Here is a 16,785-nt window from a genome sequence, read left to right as displayed (position 1 = left end):
CTACCTGTGAGATACATGTTCACATTTATGGCAACTTTGATAGCAAAGAACAAAAAAGCTTTATTTTATAGAAGACTGCTTGGACACAAGAGTTAGCTTTTGGTACCTGAAGGCAGGAAACAGGCAGCACCCTGGGAACTCAATACACTTGCAGGGATTGCACCCAGGAGGAGGATGTTACCAGGAAGAAGCACCAGTAAGACATAACTGAAATCAGTAAGGACTGGAACAACCAACATTTAAGTACCAAACCAAAAGTTAATGCTTTTAAAACCTCAAAACTGGGAGGGAGAAATTCTGGCTTGCAGAGTAGTAATTTACAAGGCAGAAAGAAATATGGGCAAAAAATAAAAGTCTGAGCAGATCACCCTAGAAGCTCTGGGACAACGTGCTGCCTCTCTCCCACAGGGTACAGAATGCAAATGTATGAAACAAGTCCAAGTTTAGACAATTAAAACACAAGAACAGCCACCAATGATGTTGTCCTGCTACTTGACAGCATCCGAGCTGAGAAAACTGTCATTTCAGCAGCCCATCAGGTTGGGATTTGTTCTGCAAAGGCTGCAGTTGTCAGGTAGATAGGGAAGTTCCAATCCAGACAGTTTCCAAACAAGTGCAATCAGGTAGCACAGCTTGTGCCAACTGCAGAGAAACTTTGCAGCTACAATGAGACACAGGACTCTGGATTCCTGTCAGACACTGTTTCCCTCTGCTGCAGCAGTCTCAGGTACCACAAGGCAGAGGGGCTCACACTGGACCCAATACATATCAGGGTCAAGCACAGCGGCCTCCTACTACTATCGCTCTGGTCCACCTTTAAAAAGATAAGTTTTTTGTACTGGAGGTCCTGTGGCTCCCAGCTTTAGAGGATTCCCAGCTTTTTCATGGTCCGCCAGCGATCCTTAATCATCACTGCAGTGCGGTTCTGGAAGGGATATTTCTCGCAAATGGCCTTCCATCTCCCTTCTCCAAAGTTCTTCACGCCCTCTTTGATCCACTCGCTCTCTTGTACTGTCCATGTCTAGAAAAGAGCACATAAGCAGCATCCTGTGAGTAGAGAGTGCAGTTTCAGGGAGGAGTTGCATTTGACAGAGGACTCCTTCCTAGCATGTCAGCTTCCCTTCATCATTTCTGCTAGTAACAGGGAGGAAAGGCAGAGATGTCAGTAGCACACACAACGCTCCACCCCTGCAGTGCAGATGTGCTCTTGGAACTGTTACAAGTAAACGAAGTGCTCAGCAGGAGTTCAGAAGTTCTGCTTCCCAAAGCACAACAGGGATCAGGTAAAAGAGGAATTACCTTTTGATGTGACTGCAAGCATTAGAGATACAAAGTACTCACTGCCTGCACCCTGCCCAACAGCATACAAGTAGAGGGTTAAAAAAATCCCAGCCATAATCTGCAAGTTCAGGTCTGCAGGTCCCCTGAATTTTTGTACTGGAGGCAAAAGGCAAAAATGATTGAAACAGCTACTTGGAATGAAGTGCTACATGGTGCACAGCAGCTGTCCTCCTACAAGCAAGGGTGAAAGATTTCCTAGTAGCACCAATCTTGGGCCCTGTTCCCAGGTAACAGCTGCCATACACGTCCCAAACAAGCAGCTGAACCTTGCCAGCATGCAGGGAACTCTGCAAACCTAGCTCTGAACCCTGTGCATCAAGGAAAAGGAACTTCATGGGCATGCAGGAGGCACACAGCTTTAGCCAGCTACCAAACCAGGCTGTTTTAGCAGAAACTCCAGCCAGCTCTGTGAATGCAAAGACCTGCACAACTTGGTTCAAGCCTGGGTATTGCAAGCACCAGCCTCAGGGAACACTTTGCAACCCATCCTCTAGTGCTTCATTTGAAGCACAGCAGCAGCTCACCCTACTGCAGGGAACCAGAGGCTGCTGAGAAAGAGGTCTGAGCAGCAACCTTCACCAATGTATTTCAAATAGTCCAATAGTTTGGTCTTCCATACTGACATGTCCTCATTTCAGGCCTTACTGAAAGGACTTAAGGGCTCCACATTACCTGCTTCTTGGAACCAGAGACTGAAGTCTTGCGGCTGTTTGTCCTGTATGATGCTGAAAAGCAAGGCAAGAGAATTACATCTGGCCTTAACTTGGGAGGTACAGACCTCCTCGGGAGACTCCCTTGGGCTTAGCTGCCGAGCTATGCAGTCAGCCTACAGTGTGAGCACCCACTGACAAACAATAAACTCAAATTCCTTTATCCCTCCCTTTTCTGCAGCTATAGTGTGCACAGCCCTTTCGTTTCAAACCCCAGCTGCTTTATGTGAAAGCTTTCACATAAGATCTTTTTGTTTTAAACTAGCCAATACATCAAGAACAGTGGCATCCATCCAGGATGTGGCTACACTGTATGTTGAGGCTGGAATTAGTCCACTCCTTTTCACCAGCTGCATAGGGGACCAGACAACTGATCTGGCTGAAAAAGTAAACTTAGCCTTTTTTTCATGGCACTGAAGTAGGAACAGAGAAAGAGCTGTATTTTCAGTATTTACATTCTGTAAGCTAAGCATGATTAGTCTGAAACTTGAACAGGAGTTTTTGGTATGCATTTCAGGTCCAAGGTACAAAAAAATACCTTGAGGCTGGACAGCTACCTATTTTCTTGGTCTTTTAAAATTTCTGGTTTCTAAAACGCAGTCACACAGAAGGTAGCAAGACACCCACGAACAAACCCTAAAGCCAGGATTACCATAAATTACCCCCAGCAACAGGGGCTCTTGTTCTTACGTGCATTGGGGAAGAGCTCATCCTCCTCACTCCACTGGTCTTTTACTTCTTCGACATATGAGCTGACCCACCTTCCACGGAGGGACCTGAAAGCAGACAATTATTTACTTTGGCTACTGGCTAGAGAGAATGTTTTACGAGGAGAAAGTGCAGGAGCACAGCAGGCAAACCTGTGATCAGTGTGCAGTGTGGAGAAACGCACCCATAAAGCAAGATATAAACACACCATCATCTCCTCCACTCCACTCTGAGAGGGGATGAATCCCCAGGAGCCCCTGTCTGAAGGCATGGCATGCAATATATACTCAAATAAAGTGGAGTATCATATCTCTTAGCCAGCATTTGCAAAAACAAGTGACTGGGTATCCACTAGTCAATTAAGCACTTAAAAGCAAACAAGAGACAGCTGGACTTCCTAGGCCTTCATGTATGACACTGACACACCAACAGCTCAGGGGACAAGCTTTTAGTCTTCAAGAAGCACTTAACTCTCACTGTCTCGCTACTAAGGTCAACCAACCCAGAGAGGCCTCTCCATGAGATCACGTGCCTCAGTGCCAACGCCTTCCTTCCAATCCTCAAGCACAAACTTGTGAGGTGAAATTAAGTCTGTTAAAAACTTCAAAAGGTTCACCTATGGCTATCACATCAAATATAAATGAAGCCATTTATGACTACAGGAAAATAACTGTTCTATATTCTTACTTGAAGTTGCACTGCTGAGCTCCTCCTTCCTGCACAGAAACATTTGAGAACCAGCTACTGGCAGAGATGCCCATGATTAGATTTCCAGCCAGATGTCCGAAGTGCCACCACTACCACGAGTCCTGACGTTTAGAAGTCTTCAACACGCAAAATCCACACAAGCAGCACAGACAATAAGTGGCTTTTCAGGTGTAGCAGAAACCAGTTTGTACAGTGGCAGGGCTGAAACTTGAGAACTGCTCAAGCCAGCAGTCGGCCACATGGCAACAGCCCTGTTCTGGGCTCTTCCTGATCCCACACCAACCCTGGCTGCGGGCACCACACAGGATGGGAAGTCTCACTCTGCCCAGCCCCTTCCCAGGGCAGTCAGGCACAGCACTCTGCTCTGGAAGAGTTCACAAAACATCATCCTGTCCCCATCACATTCCCCAGCACCCTCAAAATAAAACTCTAGACATATCCTAGGGACAGCAACATCAGCTGCTGCAATGTACTACCAGAAAAAACAAACCCAAAAGACACCAAGTGTCACCACTCAGGTCTTTGAAACAATAGGAAATTTATGAACTAAAATTTCCAGACAACTCTAGGAAGTGGACAACAGCAGGGGTAAAAAATCCCTCCTCAGTGTCCCCATAAACAGGGACAATTAGTTTAACCCCTGAACAAGACATACCAGCAAAGTATCTGAGAGACTCCATTGCTGTTTGCATCAACCAGCTGCACTGCAGCAGCACATCCTGATTTGCAGCCACTCTCCTGTGCTTCAGAGAAAGACAATCCCTCTCCAGAGAAGCCAAGTTACACAGAGCACAGATCTTTACTGCCCACCTTCAAAACCAAACCTTTATGCTCTTGACATTTGTAAGCCAGGAAACCAAGGGAAATGGTATTTTATTTATCTTTCTGAAGACATCCAGTGCTCTGCAGTCCTCCCAGTCTCACTCCTGGGGATCCAAAACATCATTTTTGCTGGTTGCTATGCTATTTCACTAAGCAAAAGAGAAGCAGCTCGGACATTTAAGCAGGAAGCTTTGTTACAGCCTCCAGGAGATACTCATGAGACTCTTAGCTATAGCTATAAGTTTAACCAACCAACATGTTTCACATACAAAAGAGCTTACGTGAGACCAGTGTCACATGTCTCAGGAAGTGGACCTTCAGTCTCACTAACCAAAGCACAGACAAACACATCTTACCCGTGATACACACACTGGAATCACCTACCGATACTAACTGCAGTACCTCTGACTCACTGCCAGTGGAAGGTGGATCGTTTTCTCCCCCCCCATTAACCAGACAGTAAAGTGTAACAACAACAGGGCAAGGATGGTCAACATACTCATCTTGAACTAAAGGGAAAGGTTTTTGTTGTTCGCACTGATGTCAGCTGCAAGTTAAAAGACTGGATGAGATTAGAATATACCACAAGAGATGAGCTTCGTACTTTTGTCTCTTAGTAGGTACAGGCTGCTCATGTGGTTTCTGAGCACATCTGGAAGCAGAAAATACAGGTAACTCCTGTGAAGAGTCTGGGCTCTCACTCAAGTCTGTGTACTCGGAGTCTTGCTCCATGACCAGGTTGCTTATGGTATACAACCGTTTGCCCTCACAGGGTATTGCAGGAGGGTATGAAATATCAGAATCTTGATTCTCCTTTTCTTTTTGTTTCTTGGTTCTGTGGGATACAGAAGGAGACAGTTGCTTGGGGAAAGAAAAGTCTGTTTCATCCAGTTTGGTGAAGAGTGCATCGGAATCCTGGGAGTCTGACAGGACCTTGAAAGCTTCTCTCAGAACAGAAATCCCATATGTAGTTACATTGCCAGAGGGCTGCCTACAAAATAAACAGAACTGATCAAGTTGTAAAGGTATCACCATGGTGGCTCCACTTCACTGAAATCCGTCTTTTCCCTCCTGTGTGACCTTCAACAACTGACCCTAGGGTGCAAACAAAATCTACTCAAGAGGGCACTCCCAACCCTTTGATTTACCCTTCTTCTGAACAGTGCGGTGCACCAGGGAAGCAGGTCTTGAGAGAACACGCCCAAGCTTTGTGCCCGCTGGATGTCCTGCTACTCTTTGACTCAGGGCTGACCTACATGGATACCATACACTGCTCCACAAGAGCAAACCTTCTGGCAGCCACTGCCCTCCCTCCCTAGTTTAGAGGAGTACTACATATCTACAGAAAAAAAAAACCCAAACAAACCATCTTAACATTTTTACTGCGATCTAGACAGAAGTCTTACACCAATGGCCTTTGGGGTGTGCTTGGACAGACCTGCTTGGGCTGGCATTTGGGGAAGTTAAGAGCTGCCTGGACAGAGCAAACTACCCCTCAGAAGAGAACTGCTGCCACACTTATCCACAATACAGGGCCAGATTCCTCTGCCCACCTTTCCAAGTCCCTGGACACTCCTGGAAGTTCTGAGGCTGCTGCTGGTTCTTTAGATACTTCCATAGGCTCTGAAGCATCTTCCAAGATACCACCCGCTGCTATTATATGTTCGGGAGTTCTTGCTGGGTCAGTAGTTCCTTCCACAGGCTCAGGAGCTGCTGCAGAGTCACTAGGCTCTTCCATAAGCTCAGGCACTGCTGTAGGGTGATCTGCCCTTTCTGCAGAGCTGGGAGCTCCATTCAGGTCTTTTGCTGTTTCTGCAGGCTTGGGAGCTTCTGCTGGGCCCTCTGCCCTTTCTGAGGGCTCCAGAGCTGCCGCCTGGTTCTTTGGCTTGTTTGCAGACTCAGGAGTCGCTGATGAGCGTTTTGGCTCTTCAGCATGTTCTGAATTCAAAGTCTTTTTCATTATCTGGGACAAAGAAAAAGTATGATTCCTCATACTACCATCCAATTTTATATCCCCTCCCAAAGGCATTTTAAGCTGCTACTTGCAGTAGTACACCATCCACAGAGTTCATGTCAATCAAAACAGACCGAAAGATGGGTTTGACTATATAAACCTTTTATGAGTGGGCTGAATTTGAAGTATTTTAGATTTAACCCACTGTTAATCAGGTGCCTAAACTCTTAACTCATTATTGGCACAGAAAGCATATAGAAGGCAAATTACTGTATTTTATTGCCTCATGGCAAAGTAAGTGTCAGTTTTCCCCAGATCTGCACCTCACGCCATTGCCAGGCAGGGCAAGCAGGGCAGACACGTACCGTTAGCAGCAGTGGCTCTGAATCATCCACATAGGTCTTCAAAAACTGAAACACACTCTGCTGGAAGTTCTTGTAAGAGAAGTTTCTGACCAATGGATGAGTTAAATTCTTCTCCTGGATGACAGTCAGCAACTTGTCCCTCTTTTTCTAGAGGAGAGGTAAGATGCTCTCAATAGGTACAAGGGTATAAACCACCACAGGAGCTAGGATCTAGCTCTTCTCTATTAGATATCTCCCAGGCACAACTAATTTATAGCAATATAAGGTTGGGAAAAGGCCAAGGCAATGTGAAAGCCACCTTGTTTTAGCAGTTCTGACTTTCTGCTTTCAGTGCCCAAAACATTACACTGTCTATAGAAACAGGAACGGGGACTCCCTCTGCTTTCAGAACGAGCCCTTCTTAGGAATTCATGCTTTACATGTGATCTCAAGTTTGCCTTGAAGCAAAGGATGAATATTGATGCCTGGAAGATCCACAAAGGTACATGAAGGAATGTGGTTAATAGAAGGAGCTCCAAAGTGATGATTGGCACACTTTAGAAATGCCACTGAGGGTCTGTCAATCAAGGAGGATTCTTATCATTTCAGCACCCCTATGCTCTCTTCTTGCTCAGGTTTCCCTGAAAGACATTCTTCTCAGGGAAACCTTTCACACTTGCAATATGCACCAGCCCTACCCCAACACGCCACAGGACCTATCAGACCACCTCAAAACAACCCCGCTCCCCAATACACCATAAGATACAAAAGACAGTCCTCAAGCAGCCATCTTCCATCCTGGCAGGGACACACCTGGCTTTTGGGCTCCTTCCCCATATGCCTCTTGACAATTTTTGAAGCTTTATCAAACTCTCCATTTTTGATGCAGACAATAACAGCCTACAGAAGAAAAAACAAACAACAATTTCACTGCTGACACTGAATTGCCATATTTTCTAGATCAGCTCTGGAAAAGCACATACAGTAATCAAGTACAGCACAGGTAACAGCTTAGTACTTATACAGAGAAACAGCTTCTACACTAACTGATGAAGAAGCACATACACTGAAGACATGCATTTGAGGACAAGTTGGCACTAAGAGCAGTATTCCACACAAGGCAATTCCCACAGTCATTTACACAAAATTTCTCTCAGACAAAAGGTGAACAGAGTATTTATTGGAAAAGATAAATACTTACAGCTTCCTTCACTCTTTGCTGAACATCTTCCATTGTCTTCTCAGCGATAGAAAAATCTCTCTGAACAAGCTCCAGGACACCGATTGCTGATTCAAGTGGGGTGAGCTCCAGCTCCTTATCAAAGGCACAATCTACAAGAATCCACAGCCGTTGGTTTGCGAGGCATTCACAGTGATGCCCTACAGTGAGCTAGTTACTTACTTGCTTAGTTTGACTGCAAATTCTAGAGCTACTGAGGAAGATGAGAAGGAATGGCAGGCTGACTGCAAGACCTGAACTGCAAGATTTGCCCCCACCAGGCATGGAAAGCTACAAGAAGCAATATTTGACTACAAATAACCAATCCAGGGGAAGCATTTCAGAAGGTATGAAGCTGAGCAGAAGCCACAAGCCTGGTACATTCAGATAGCAGGACACCCCTGCAGCGTGGGTTCCAGCACACCACTCCTGGCCACGGCAGCATGATGCAAAGATGAACAGCCACACTCTCTGGCCCCTTACCCTCAGGGAAAAGCTCCTACAGCCTAACAGCTTCAGCCCAGATCTCTGCCCTGCACAGCCCTGCCCTAGGAGCTGCAGGCCTGCAGCCACAGGGCAGGGCGTGCTGAGGTTGGGGGAGCGGGCTGCAAGCCTCAAGCCACCACCGGGGTTTCCTCAGGCCCTTGCCGGGAGGGTTAGTGACCCACCGAGGTTCTCGCCTTCCTCAATCCGTGACAGCAGTTGCATTACGCGTAGCATTTGGATGACCGTGGGCTCCTTGTCCAAGGGCCGCAGCAGCAGCGCTGTGGGACAAGGGGCAGGTTACGCCGGTACGTCCCGGGCCCCGCTGCCGGCCCCACCGCCCCGGGCCCGTCCCAGCCGCCGTCTCGCTGTCCCTCCCGACTATTCCCCTGCCCCAGCAACGGCCCCGACCCGCCGTCCCCGGCCCGCCGTCCCCGGCCCGCGCGGCCCACCCTGCATGACGTCGCGGAGCTGGCGGAAGTCACCATTCCTCCCCGAGCGGTAGGCCGCCATGGCCTGATGGAAGTAGAACTGCAGGACCCAGCTGTTCATCATCTCCTCGGACACGCCGCTTCGCGCCGCCATCCCCTCTCGCCAGGCCGACCGTGCCCGCTTCTTCATCCCGCCAGAAACCGACGTGAAGCCCCAACGGAAGTGACGACAGCAGCGCGCGCAGTGGCCCTATTTCAGGCCGCGCCCGCCGCTACCGGCATGCCCCGCGCCAGCCCCGTCGCGGCGACAGCTCCCAGCGTGCAGCGCGCCGCCTCCAGGCCCAGCTGCCGCCCCCTGGCGGGCGGGCGTTGCACTGCGGCCTCGGGGCCTCGGGGGGACAGGCCCTGCCGGGTCCGAGCCCCCAGCGCGGGCATCACCCGGCAGGCTGGGCCCGCCCCGCGCCCCGGCAGCCCCCCCGCTGCCTTACGGCGCCGCTGTGCTGGGGCCGGAGCTGAGCGGCGGGTCGTACCGGGCCTGAGGCCATTCTCTGCCCACCCGAGAGATAAATGGGGAGCAAGGGGCGCAGGCGGCTGCCGCCCTTCAGGCTCTTCCAGCAGCAGGTTTCATTCTCCCAGCAGAAACCGTGTTTTCTGGAGGAAAATGTCCGTGTTTCAGCTGGGAAGCATGGAGTGGAAGGGAAACCGCCACCTGCACGTTGTGGGGGACCCCCAGCGAGGCGCTTTACCTCGCGCCTGACCAGGTCCCGAGCTGCCTGTTACACTCGTGCTATCACCGCCAATGGCCGGTGCTGCCTCTGCCAGCACGGGCAGGTGCTGAGGGCTCTCAGGTGGAGCAGAGCTGCGATGTGCCCTGAAGCGCGAACCACCCCGCCGAGCCATGCTGCGACACCATGCTGCGACACCTTCGGGACAGGAATGGTGACAGGAACCGCAACACACACCTGACTGCCCCATGGGCTGCTGCCTCAGAGGGAGCACCAACACCCAACATGGGGCATGAGGTTAAGGCTTAAGCACAACCTGCATTTGTAGATGTGTTGGGGTCTGCAGCGGGTCTGCAGACAAGTTAGTTGACTCCAAAGTCTTAGCCGTGTACCTGTAAGACAGCCACAAATTGTCAGGTATGTAAACAGGGTGTGAAGAATTGGAACTTAGAACCGCAGCATACGGGCACCTACAGCAACAGCAAATAGCAAGCAAGAAGAAGGACACAAAAACCTATCAGGGTCTAACACCTGCACTGTCTAAGATGTATAAATAGTTTGTATACAAACAATAAAGGCCATCTTTGTCCGAACCCAGCCACGCAGACATAGTGTTTCTTTTCAGTCTGCCTGGACTTGCATCACCACATAGATGTAATTGAACACTTCGAGTATTAGAGTTGCTGTTTTGTACTTTATCTGTTGGGCTTTTTTACTCTATGCTCTTTACTCTAGTTTTTTGAGCAGCCTGGATGTTTTCATACACTCTGTACATCTGTTTCTTGTACTCCAGCCATCTGCAAATCCCATTCCCCTAACCTGCAACAAGACAACGAGGTCCCCGTTTCAGTGTTTTGGGGCAGAGATTTTCCCATAGTTACCCAGACTTTGTGTAACAAATCTGAAGTCTGGACTTCCCAATGATCCCAGTGAGCGAGGGCCAAGACAAACCGGTGCCCTGAGGAAGCTGGTTTAGGCAAAGGCCAAGCAGGGCTCTGGCAAGCCGATCCTCCAGATTACAGCATGGTTCTCTGCCATGCTGGGATGTCTCTCACTCAGACACGGCATCTCTTTGGCCCAGGGAATGGCACTGACACCATTCTGGAGACTGTCTCACCTGAGGTGGAAAAGCACGTGAAAATTCCTCTCACATTAGGTTATCCAGGATACTCCCCTCCACCCCTGGCCAGAGGAGAAGGAAACGCATATGAGAAAAATTAGCGTGTCAAATGGAAAACAGTAAAAATGGGAGGGATTTTTTTATTGGCAAACAAAGGGAGATAAAAATAATCTGTGCAAGAAAGAAGGGTGGCTGTTCACCCGGGGCAGCGTGACTGCCCTGGGGAAATCAAGCACAGAAGAGGAACTGTCTGAGCGGGACACGGTACAGCCGTGTCATACAGCCAGCGAGTCAGCGCCCTTACATGTTAGGAAGGATGCAGCGAGAGATACCGGCGGCTGTTTCCTGGGCTGAGAGGAGATGGCAGAGCAACGTGCTTTGGTTAAAATACTTTTCCGTATGAAATATCCCTGAGCAAAATGGTTTTGCTCTTTTTCTGTCACAAGATGCAAGAACAGGTGACAGGGCTGGGACTCCTGAACTTCACTGTTCTCCCCTCGGTTCAAGGAGAGGCTGATGAGCCCCAGCAGAGATCGGCTGCCCTCACAGCCTTTCAAGAACTGCTGTTGCTCTCCTGACGAGTAAACTCCATGTTTTCTGAAATGTTCAGTCACTTGCACACCCAAGATACACACACACTGCCGTTCCAACTAGATGTGCCAGCCACTTTGGCAGATCCCACCAGCCCAGTACGGGTTTTAGGATTTTGAGCCATTTAATTTATTTTTGCTCAGAGATCACAAAAGAGAGTCCCTGGGGTCCTTTACAAAGCAAAACAAAGCAGGATTTCTCTCTGAGATGCCTGGATGAAGCCATTTGGGGCTACCTGCCTTCTCCAAGCAAGGCTTCGCTCAGGAAAAGTGGCAGAGCTGTTGCTCACCAGGTCCACTTCCTCAGCCTCCTGCTTCTGCCTCCTGTCTTTGCCCCTCTGGGGCTGCCATCACCTCCTCCTTGTGCCCACCAGCATCCCCCCAGTGAAGGTGACATCCCCTTAGATCTCCTAGGAGCGCTGCTCAGTAGATTCGCTTCCCGCCCTGTCAGATGGAACTGCTCCAGGTGAGAAAAGACCCATGAGGCTTCTGCAGTTTCTGGGATGGTTTGTTTGGACAGCAGCAGCTGAAGGAGCCGTAGCATTGGTGACACTGACAGATGTCAGAAAGCAGTAATCACCAGGGCAGAGCTGCGGGGCAGCTGAGAAAGTGCTAATCTCCCTATGTGCTGCTGGAGCCAGGAGTGGGCATGCGACAGGGGCCACAGTCTTGGCATCTTAATCAAGGCTTCCTTCCCACACAGCCCCACAGCCTACCTGGGCTAATTATGTGTTAACAGCACCCAGCATGGGAAAACAAGCCTGAAATTGGGATTTCCAGAGTAAATACAGAAATGGAAACCATTGTTTTACTCTCTGAATCTTCTACAGTGCATGAAAAGGAAGCAGGGATTATGAAAACAGGCAGTAGACCTAGAATGCGAGTGGCCTCACTGTCCAGTTTCACCAAATCCTTGCCCAGTGTCATCATCAGTTTTTTCAGGAAAAGGTTTGGTGCTTCCCATGCCAAACGAAACACTGAGCAGGAAGGCACAAATTACAGTCGTGTTTGTGCTTTTTAGTCTTAACTACTTGATTTATGGATTATGATGAAGTGATTAGAGATGAAAGAAAACATTCCAGGGAACAAGATCTGCACGTTGCTGCAATCTCGTGTCTGTCTTTCTGTATGAGTTACAGTGGAAAACAAAACAGGAAAGTCACGAGGGGCACCTGGTCACCACTCCCTCCCTCCTCTTCTCTGTTGTAGAGCACTGGCTGTGTGTGCAGCGCTGCAGCAAACAGAAGCTCTAAAGAGCTTGCTCTCTAGACAGACACATGACAGATTTCTGACTTCTGTTTGGACTTGATAATGGTAAGGAAAAGCAGCAACTGAATTCTGTTGCTCAATAAATAAATGTAGAGCTGATTTGTTACCACAATCATTATTTGTATTGCTAATGTGCCTAGAAAGCCTGGTTGTGGACCAGGATGCCACTACATTACGTGCAAATGCAAAACAGGTACTGCAGCAAGTAGTCTTAGAAAGGCAGCTGACAGCTACAGAAAAAACAGGCAACAGCTGAACAGTGGAAAAGGGAAATGTTGAGAAGGATGATGAGGTTGCTTTGCCAAAAACACAGAGAAACCCTCCAAGCATGAAAGCTGCAGAAGAGAAAGCACAAAGGCACTTATTAAAAAAAATGATCAAGTAGGTTACAGGAACTATACTGTGAACCAATTTGAGGCAAAGGTTAAGTACTTCATATTGAAATCGAGACAGGCAGAAATGCGCTGGGAAGGATCTAGAAAAAGAGACATATTTTTTTATGGAACCAAGGGATGGGGCCAGCAGAAATGTGCCAAGAGATGGGTAGCCTCGTCGAACTGAGGGCAGCGTGATCTTTACAGCAGCTCTTTGTGTGAAATGATACATGACTACACTTGTCAAGGCCAGGCAGGAAGGCATGGTGGCAACAGGGGTGCACAACGATGAAACCCCATGTTACTTCATGTAGAGAAATTATAGAGGAATGAAGGCAGGAATGAGAGAGAGAGAGAGAGAGAGAGAGAGCACTCGGGATGTAGAGGAGACAAGGAGAGGCCCTGGGAGAAGCAGAGAGCCTGGATCAGGAGGCTGGCTGGAAGAGGAGCTGGGAGAAGGAAGGATGCAGCAGAGGCAAGAAGTAAGGTGGACTGGCCTGAAGAGGATGAAGAAAAGGCATGGACAGTAGATGAACTTTTGAAACTTTGTGGGGGATTAGTGGCTGGTGCAAGGTATGGGAACTACTTATTGAAGTTAACCTGGTATGGGATGGTAAAAGCCTTGTTGCAGCCAGCTGGTTTTCATAGTGCTGTGACAACTTCATGGTACATAGCCTGGCTGGGGGGAGCTTCCTGCTTAGCAACCTTACACAGTAAGGGAACTGCAAGGCTGTGTGTCACATCAGTGCAAGGAGCCAGAAATGCTTCCATGTCAGACAGGATGCTTGGGTTACACACAGAATCAGATATAAAAGATATACAGAAAGGATCCAAACAAGATTAAGCTCAATATTTAAGCTATGTTGAGACTGAGCTATTGATTAGGTAACTGTGAAGAAGTTTGAGAACAACAGGCTAAGGCTGTAACAATATACAAATATCTGGTTAAGTAAATGTGTGGACTTGCCCAAAAAGAGAAGATACTGGTATTTGCATTTGCCCAAAAAGAGAAGATACTGGTGTTTGCATTTACTGAAGTATCTGTATTGCTGTGAAATAGCTGAAGAGGAAGCTGTGAGGTCTGTGCCCTCCAGCCTGTAACAGAGCTGGAGGAAAAGGAGGCCAAGGATTTCAAGAACAGTGTGCACAGCCAAAGCATGTACAGACAGAGCACTGGTTCTGACACTTGGCTTGGAAGAAGTCCCTGCAGACTACACTGGACAACAGTGGGGAACAAGTGTGTTATTTAAAGGAGGACTTCAAGTGTGCATGCATTGCCTCAATTACAAAAAAATAAGTTATCATATATGGAAGCACCAAGAGACAGAAAAATAATCTAGCTTTATAGCTGTCTTGCTAAATGTTGTGAAGTAACATACAGTTTAATTTAGAGCGTGGCCACAGAAAAACCTACAATTCACTGGAGCAATATTGCAAAGGCAATGTGTTCAACCATGTGCTGTGCTACCTACCAGGCTTTTGGAGAGGCAGAAATCCCAGTCTGCTGTGCCAGCAGAGTACGAGTAACAATTGTTATGAAAGACTACAAGCTTGCTGGGAAGCACAAGGCAGTTAAATGCACTTAGAAAGACAGTCTTTGCTACAGCTATGAGAACTGTGTGAACAATGAGGAAAAGTCACCAGCACACTGGGTACCAAAGGACGTGAAACATTCAGTAAAGTTCATAAAGATATAGCATTGCTGTGGTGTATCCAGATTTATGGCTTACTTCCTAAGACAAAGAACTCACTGACAGCAGGAGATGGATTTGAATCCTACACAAATTAGACTGATCTGAATGTCTGCTCTCCCCACCCTTTACTCTTTACTTTTTTTTTTGTTTTGGCTTTATTTCCTTACTACTACTTTGATTGCATCTTGATCCCCGTTTCCTTGTACAAAACCAGCAGAACAAGGCCAGGATAAGCCAGTGTACGAAAAATGCTGCTGAATAGTAAATGCTGTACTACTTATCTAAAGGATGACGCACCTATGTTTAGTTAAAAGTCGGAAATGCCCAAGGACCCTTATTGCCACATGACAGATGTACAGACTGCTAAGTCCTTGGGTTGGTTATCTTTAGAAGGGACATTTTGTCTTAGATTCCTGTTGTACATGCAACGTGGCGAAGATGGAGACTTTAAACATGGCTGCTAAGGAATAGAGTCTGCGTAGAGACAACTCCTCAAGGACATTGTGCAGGCACCAGGTATGTAAATGAATTCTCAGAATTGTAATGAATATGTAAACAATTTCTTGGAAAACTAATGAATAGGTATGAGTAACTTGTATAAAGGGGGGATTGAAAAGTCCCCTTGGTGTGCATGACTTTGGTGGAGCGATCCCCCATGCACCCAGCGCTGCCGAATAAAGATAAACTCCACTTGCCTGCATATTGCCGACTGATTCTTCAAACTACTGCTATGCCAGGTCTCAGCCCAGAACTTCAGCCATTTGCAAAGGCTGTGCATTACAACAGTAACTGAATCGGAGACTATGATTGGCAGGCACCACTGGAGCGATTGCTTTCTCTCCAGTAATAAGAGATACCGTCCTTTCTTAACAGACAGTGGCCTAGAAATTTTGTTTTGATATACAGCCTGGGGTCTTTAGGGAGCTAACCTGTCTTTGTACTGAAATGGATATGGACAGACAGCATGGTTAGTTAGGGTAACACCTTTGGGCTGATAAATCTCCCAGACTGTACCATTTGGTAAATCTCATTCCCACAGAGATCCCAGCTTAGTGGTAAGACAGGTACTTACTTACTTACAGGTAAGACAGACCTACTTCACTTTGAGCGCCTTTTAAAATCCCAGCCATAGCAAATGGCACTAACGTTAGCTTGCTTGAATTCTCTTTGCATATACCTTTAATCTTTAGCCAGTGTTGTTAATAGTATTAGCACTTCTTACAACATAGGGCATTTCTGCCTCCTCAGCAGTTCTGTTAAAACAAATAGTTCACTGTCCAGCATTATACCTGCACTGCAAGTCTAAGAAAATAAATTCCACAGCCATGAATGCAAGATCATAAATGAAAACCATCAAGTTTACAAATGACTCTGGTTCCTGAGCTTCCAAACAGTCTCTCTGGCCCTGAACCTGTTCAGTGTGGGTGGCAAGGAAGAGAGAACTTACTGACTTGCATCAGATCTGCATGTGAACACTTTCCTTCAGGAATTGCTAAAAAGGCAGCACTCTGAGGTCTGCGGCACCTCCACTGGCTCAATGTAAAGATCTGCAAGATGGCCATTATTTTGTACACACGCAAAAAGAAAACAAAAGGAGCAGTGACAAATCTGTTCCCACTGGCAGTGGAATCAAAGCCTACCAAAGGAGCGCTACAGATCTGCCAGGGGACACCCCGTACACCTTCCTCATAGAACAGCCGCTACCTGCGACCCCCTGTCCCCGCACCCCTGCGGCTGCCTCGCAGATGCCGCCCTGCCCCTCCCGCCGTGTGCTACCGGAGGCAAGCCAGTGGCGGAGCCCTGCGGCCCGGCGCGGGAAGAAGGGCCGCAGCTCCGGCCGCGGGCAGCCAAGCGAGCTCGGGCGGGTCCTGACAGCAGCAGGCGCCTCCCGGGAGATACCGGACTCTCCTCACCCGCCCAACAAGCCAGACGGTAGGGTTACCAGAGGCGGGGGACGGGCACCGGCGCGAGCAGGCTGCTGACAGGCTCCTAGCTCCGGCGGCCAAGGCAGGGCGGCCGGGGCCGGGGGGCCGTGCCACCGGGGCGGCGTCGCAGCGCGCCGCCCGAGGCGAGGCGACGCTCAGCGCCTTCCCGCCCGGTCGCTCTGGCCGCTCCCTATTGGTCCACACACCGCACCGCGCCCTTCCATTGGCTGCAGCCAGTACCTGCCGTCGCCCCACCGCCGGCGCTGCTCGCTCCTCATTGGCCGGCGGAATCTGCCGGGAGCCGCCGCGGGCCATTAGCTACAGGGGGCGGGTGGGGGCGTCCGCTATCCCTACGGCGGCTGCTGTGG

At 48.7% G+C, this 16,785-nt stretch overlaps 1 protein-coding gene across 5 annotated transcripts; it reads right to left on the bottom strand.

Moving 5' to 3' along the window:
* Positions 1-40: 40 nt before the first annotated feature.
* TERF2 (telomeric repeat binding factor 2) lies at positions 41-16,747 on the bottom strand. 5 transcript variants are annotated; one of them, XM_040615559.1, is made up of 10 exons: positions 8,742-8,982; positions 8,475-8,570; positions 7,789-7,919; positions 7,401-7,487; positions 6,609-6,755; positions 5,843-6,252; positions 4,894-5,280; positions 2,742-2,827; positions 2,014-2,066; positions 41-1,021 (listed from the first exon to the last, which is right to left on the bottom strand). In XM_040615559.1, the coding sequence occupies exons 1-10, from the start codon at positions 8,908-8,910 to the stop codon at positions 863-865; spliced, it is 1,725 nt and encodes a 574-aa protein (XP_040471493.1). In that variant the 5' UTR covers positions 8,911-8,982; the 3' UTR covers positions 41-862. The 5 variants fall into 5 exon arrangements, with proteins under 5 accessions (XP_040471493.1, XP_040471497.1, XP_040471495.1 ...); XM_040615563.1 differs by having other exon boundaries at positions 4,894-5,124; positions 8,742-8,981; XM_040615561.1 differs by lacking the exon at positions 2,014-2,066 and having other exon boundaries at positions 8,742-8,983.
* Positions 16,748-16,785: the final 38 nt, after the last annotated feature.

The sequence above is a fragment of the Falco naumanni genome, chromosome 15, assembly GCF_017639655.2.
Source record: "Falco naumanni isolate bFalNau1 chromosome 15, bFalNau1.pat, whole genome shotgun sequence".
Taxonomy (NCBI): domain Eukaryota; kingdom Metazoa; phylum Chordata; class Aves; order Falconiformes; family Falconidae; genus Falco; species Falco naumanni.
Note: the sequence above shows the minus strand (reverse complement) of the source record. Positions and strands in the feature narration are given on the sequence as shown.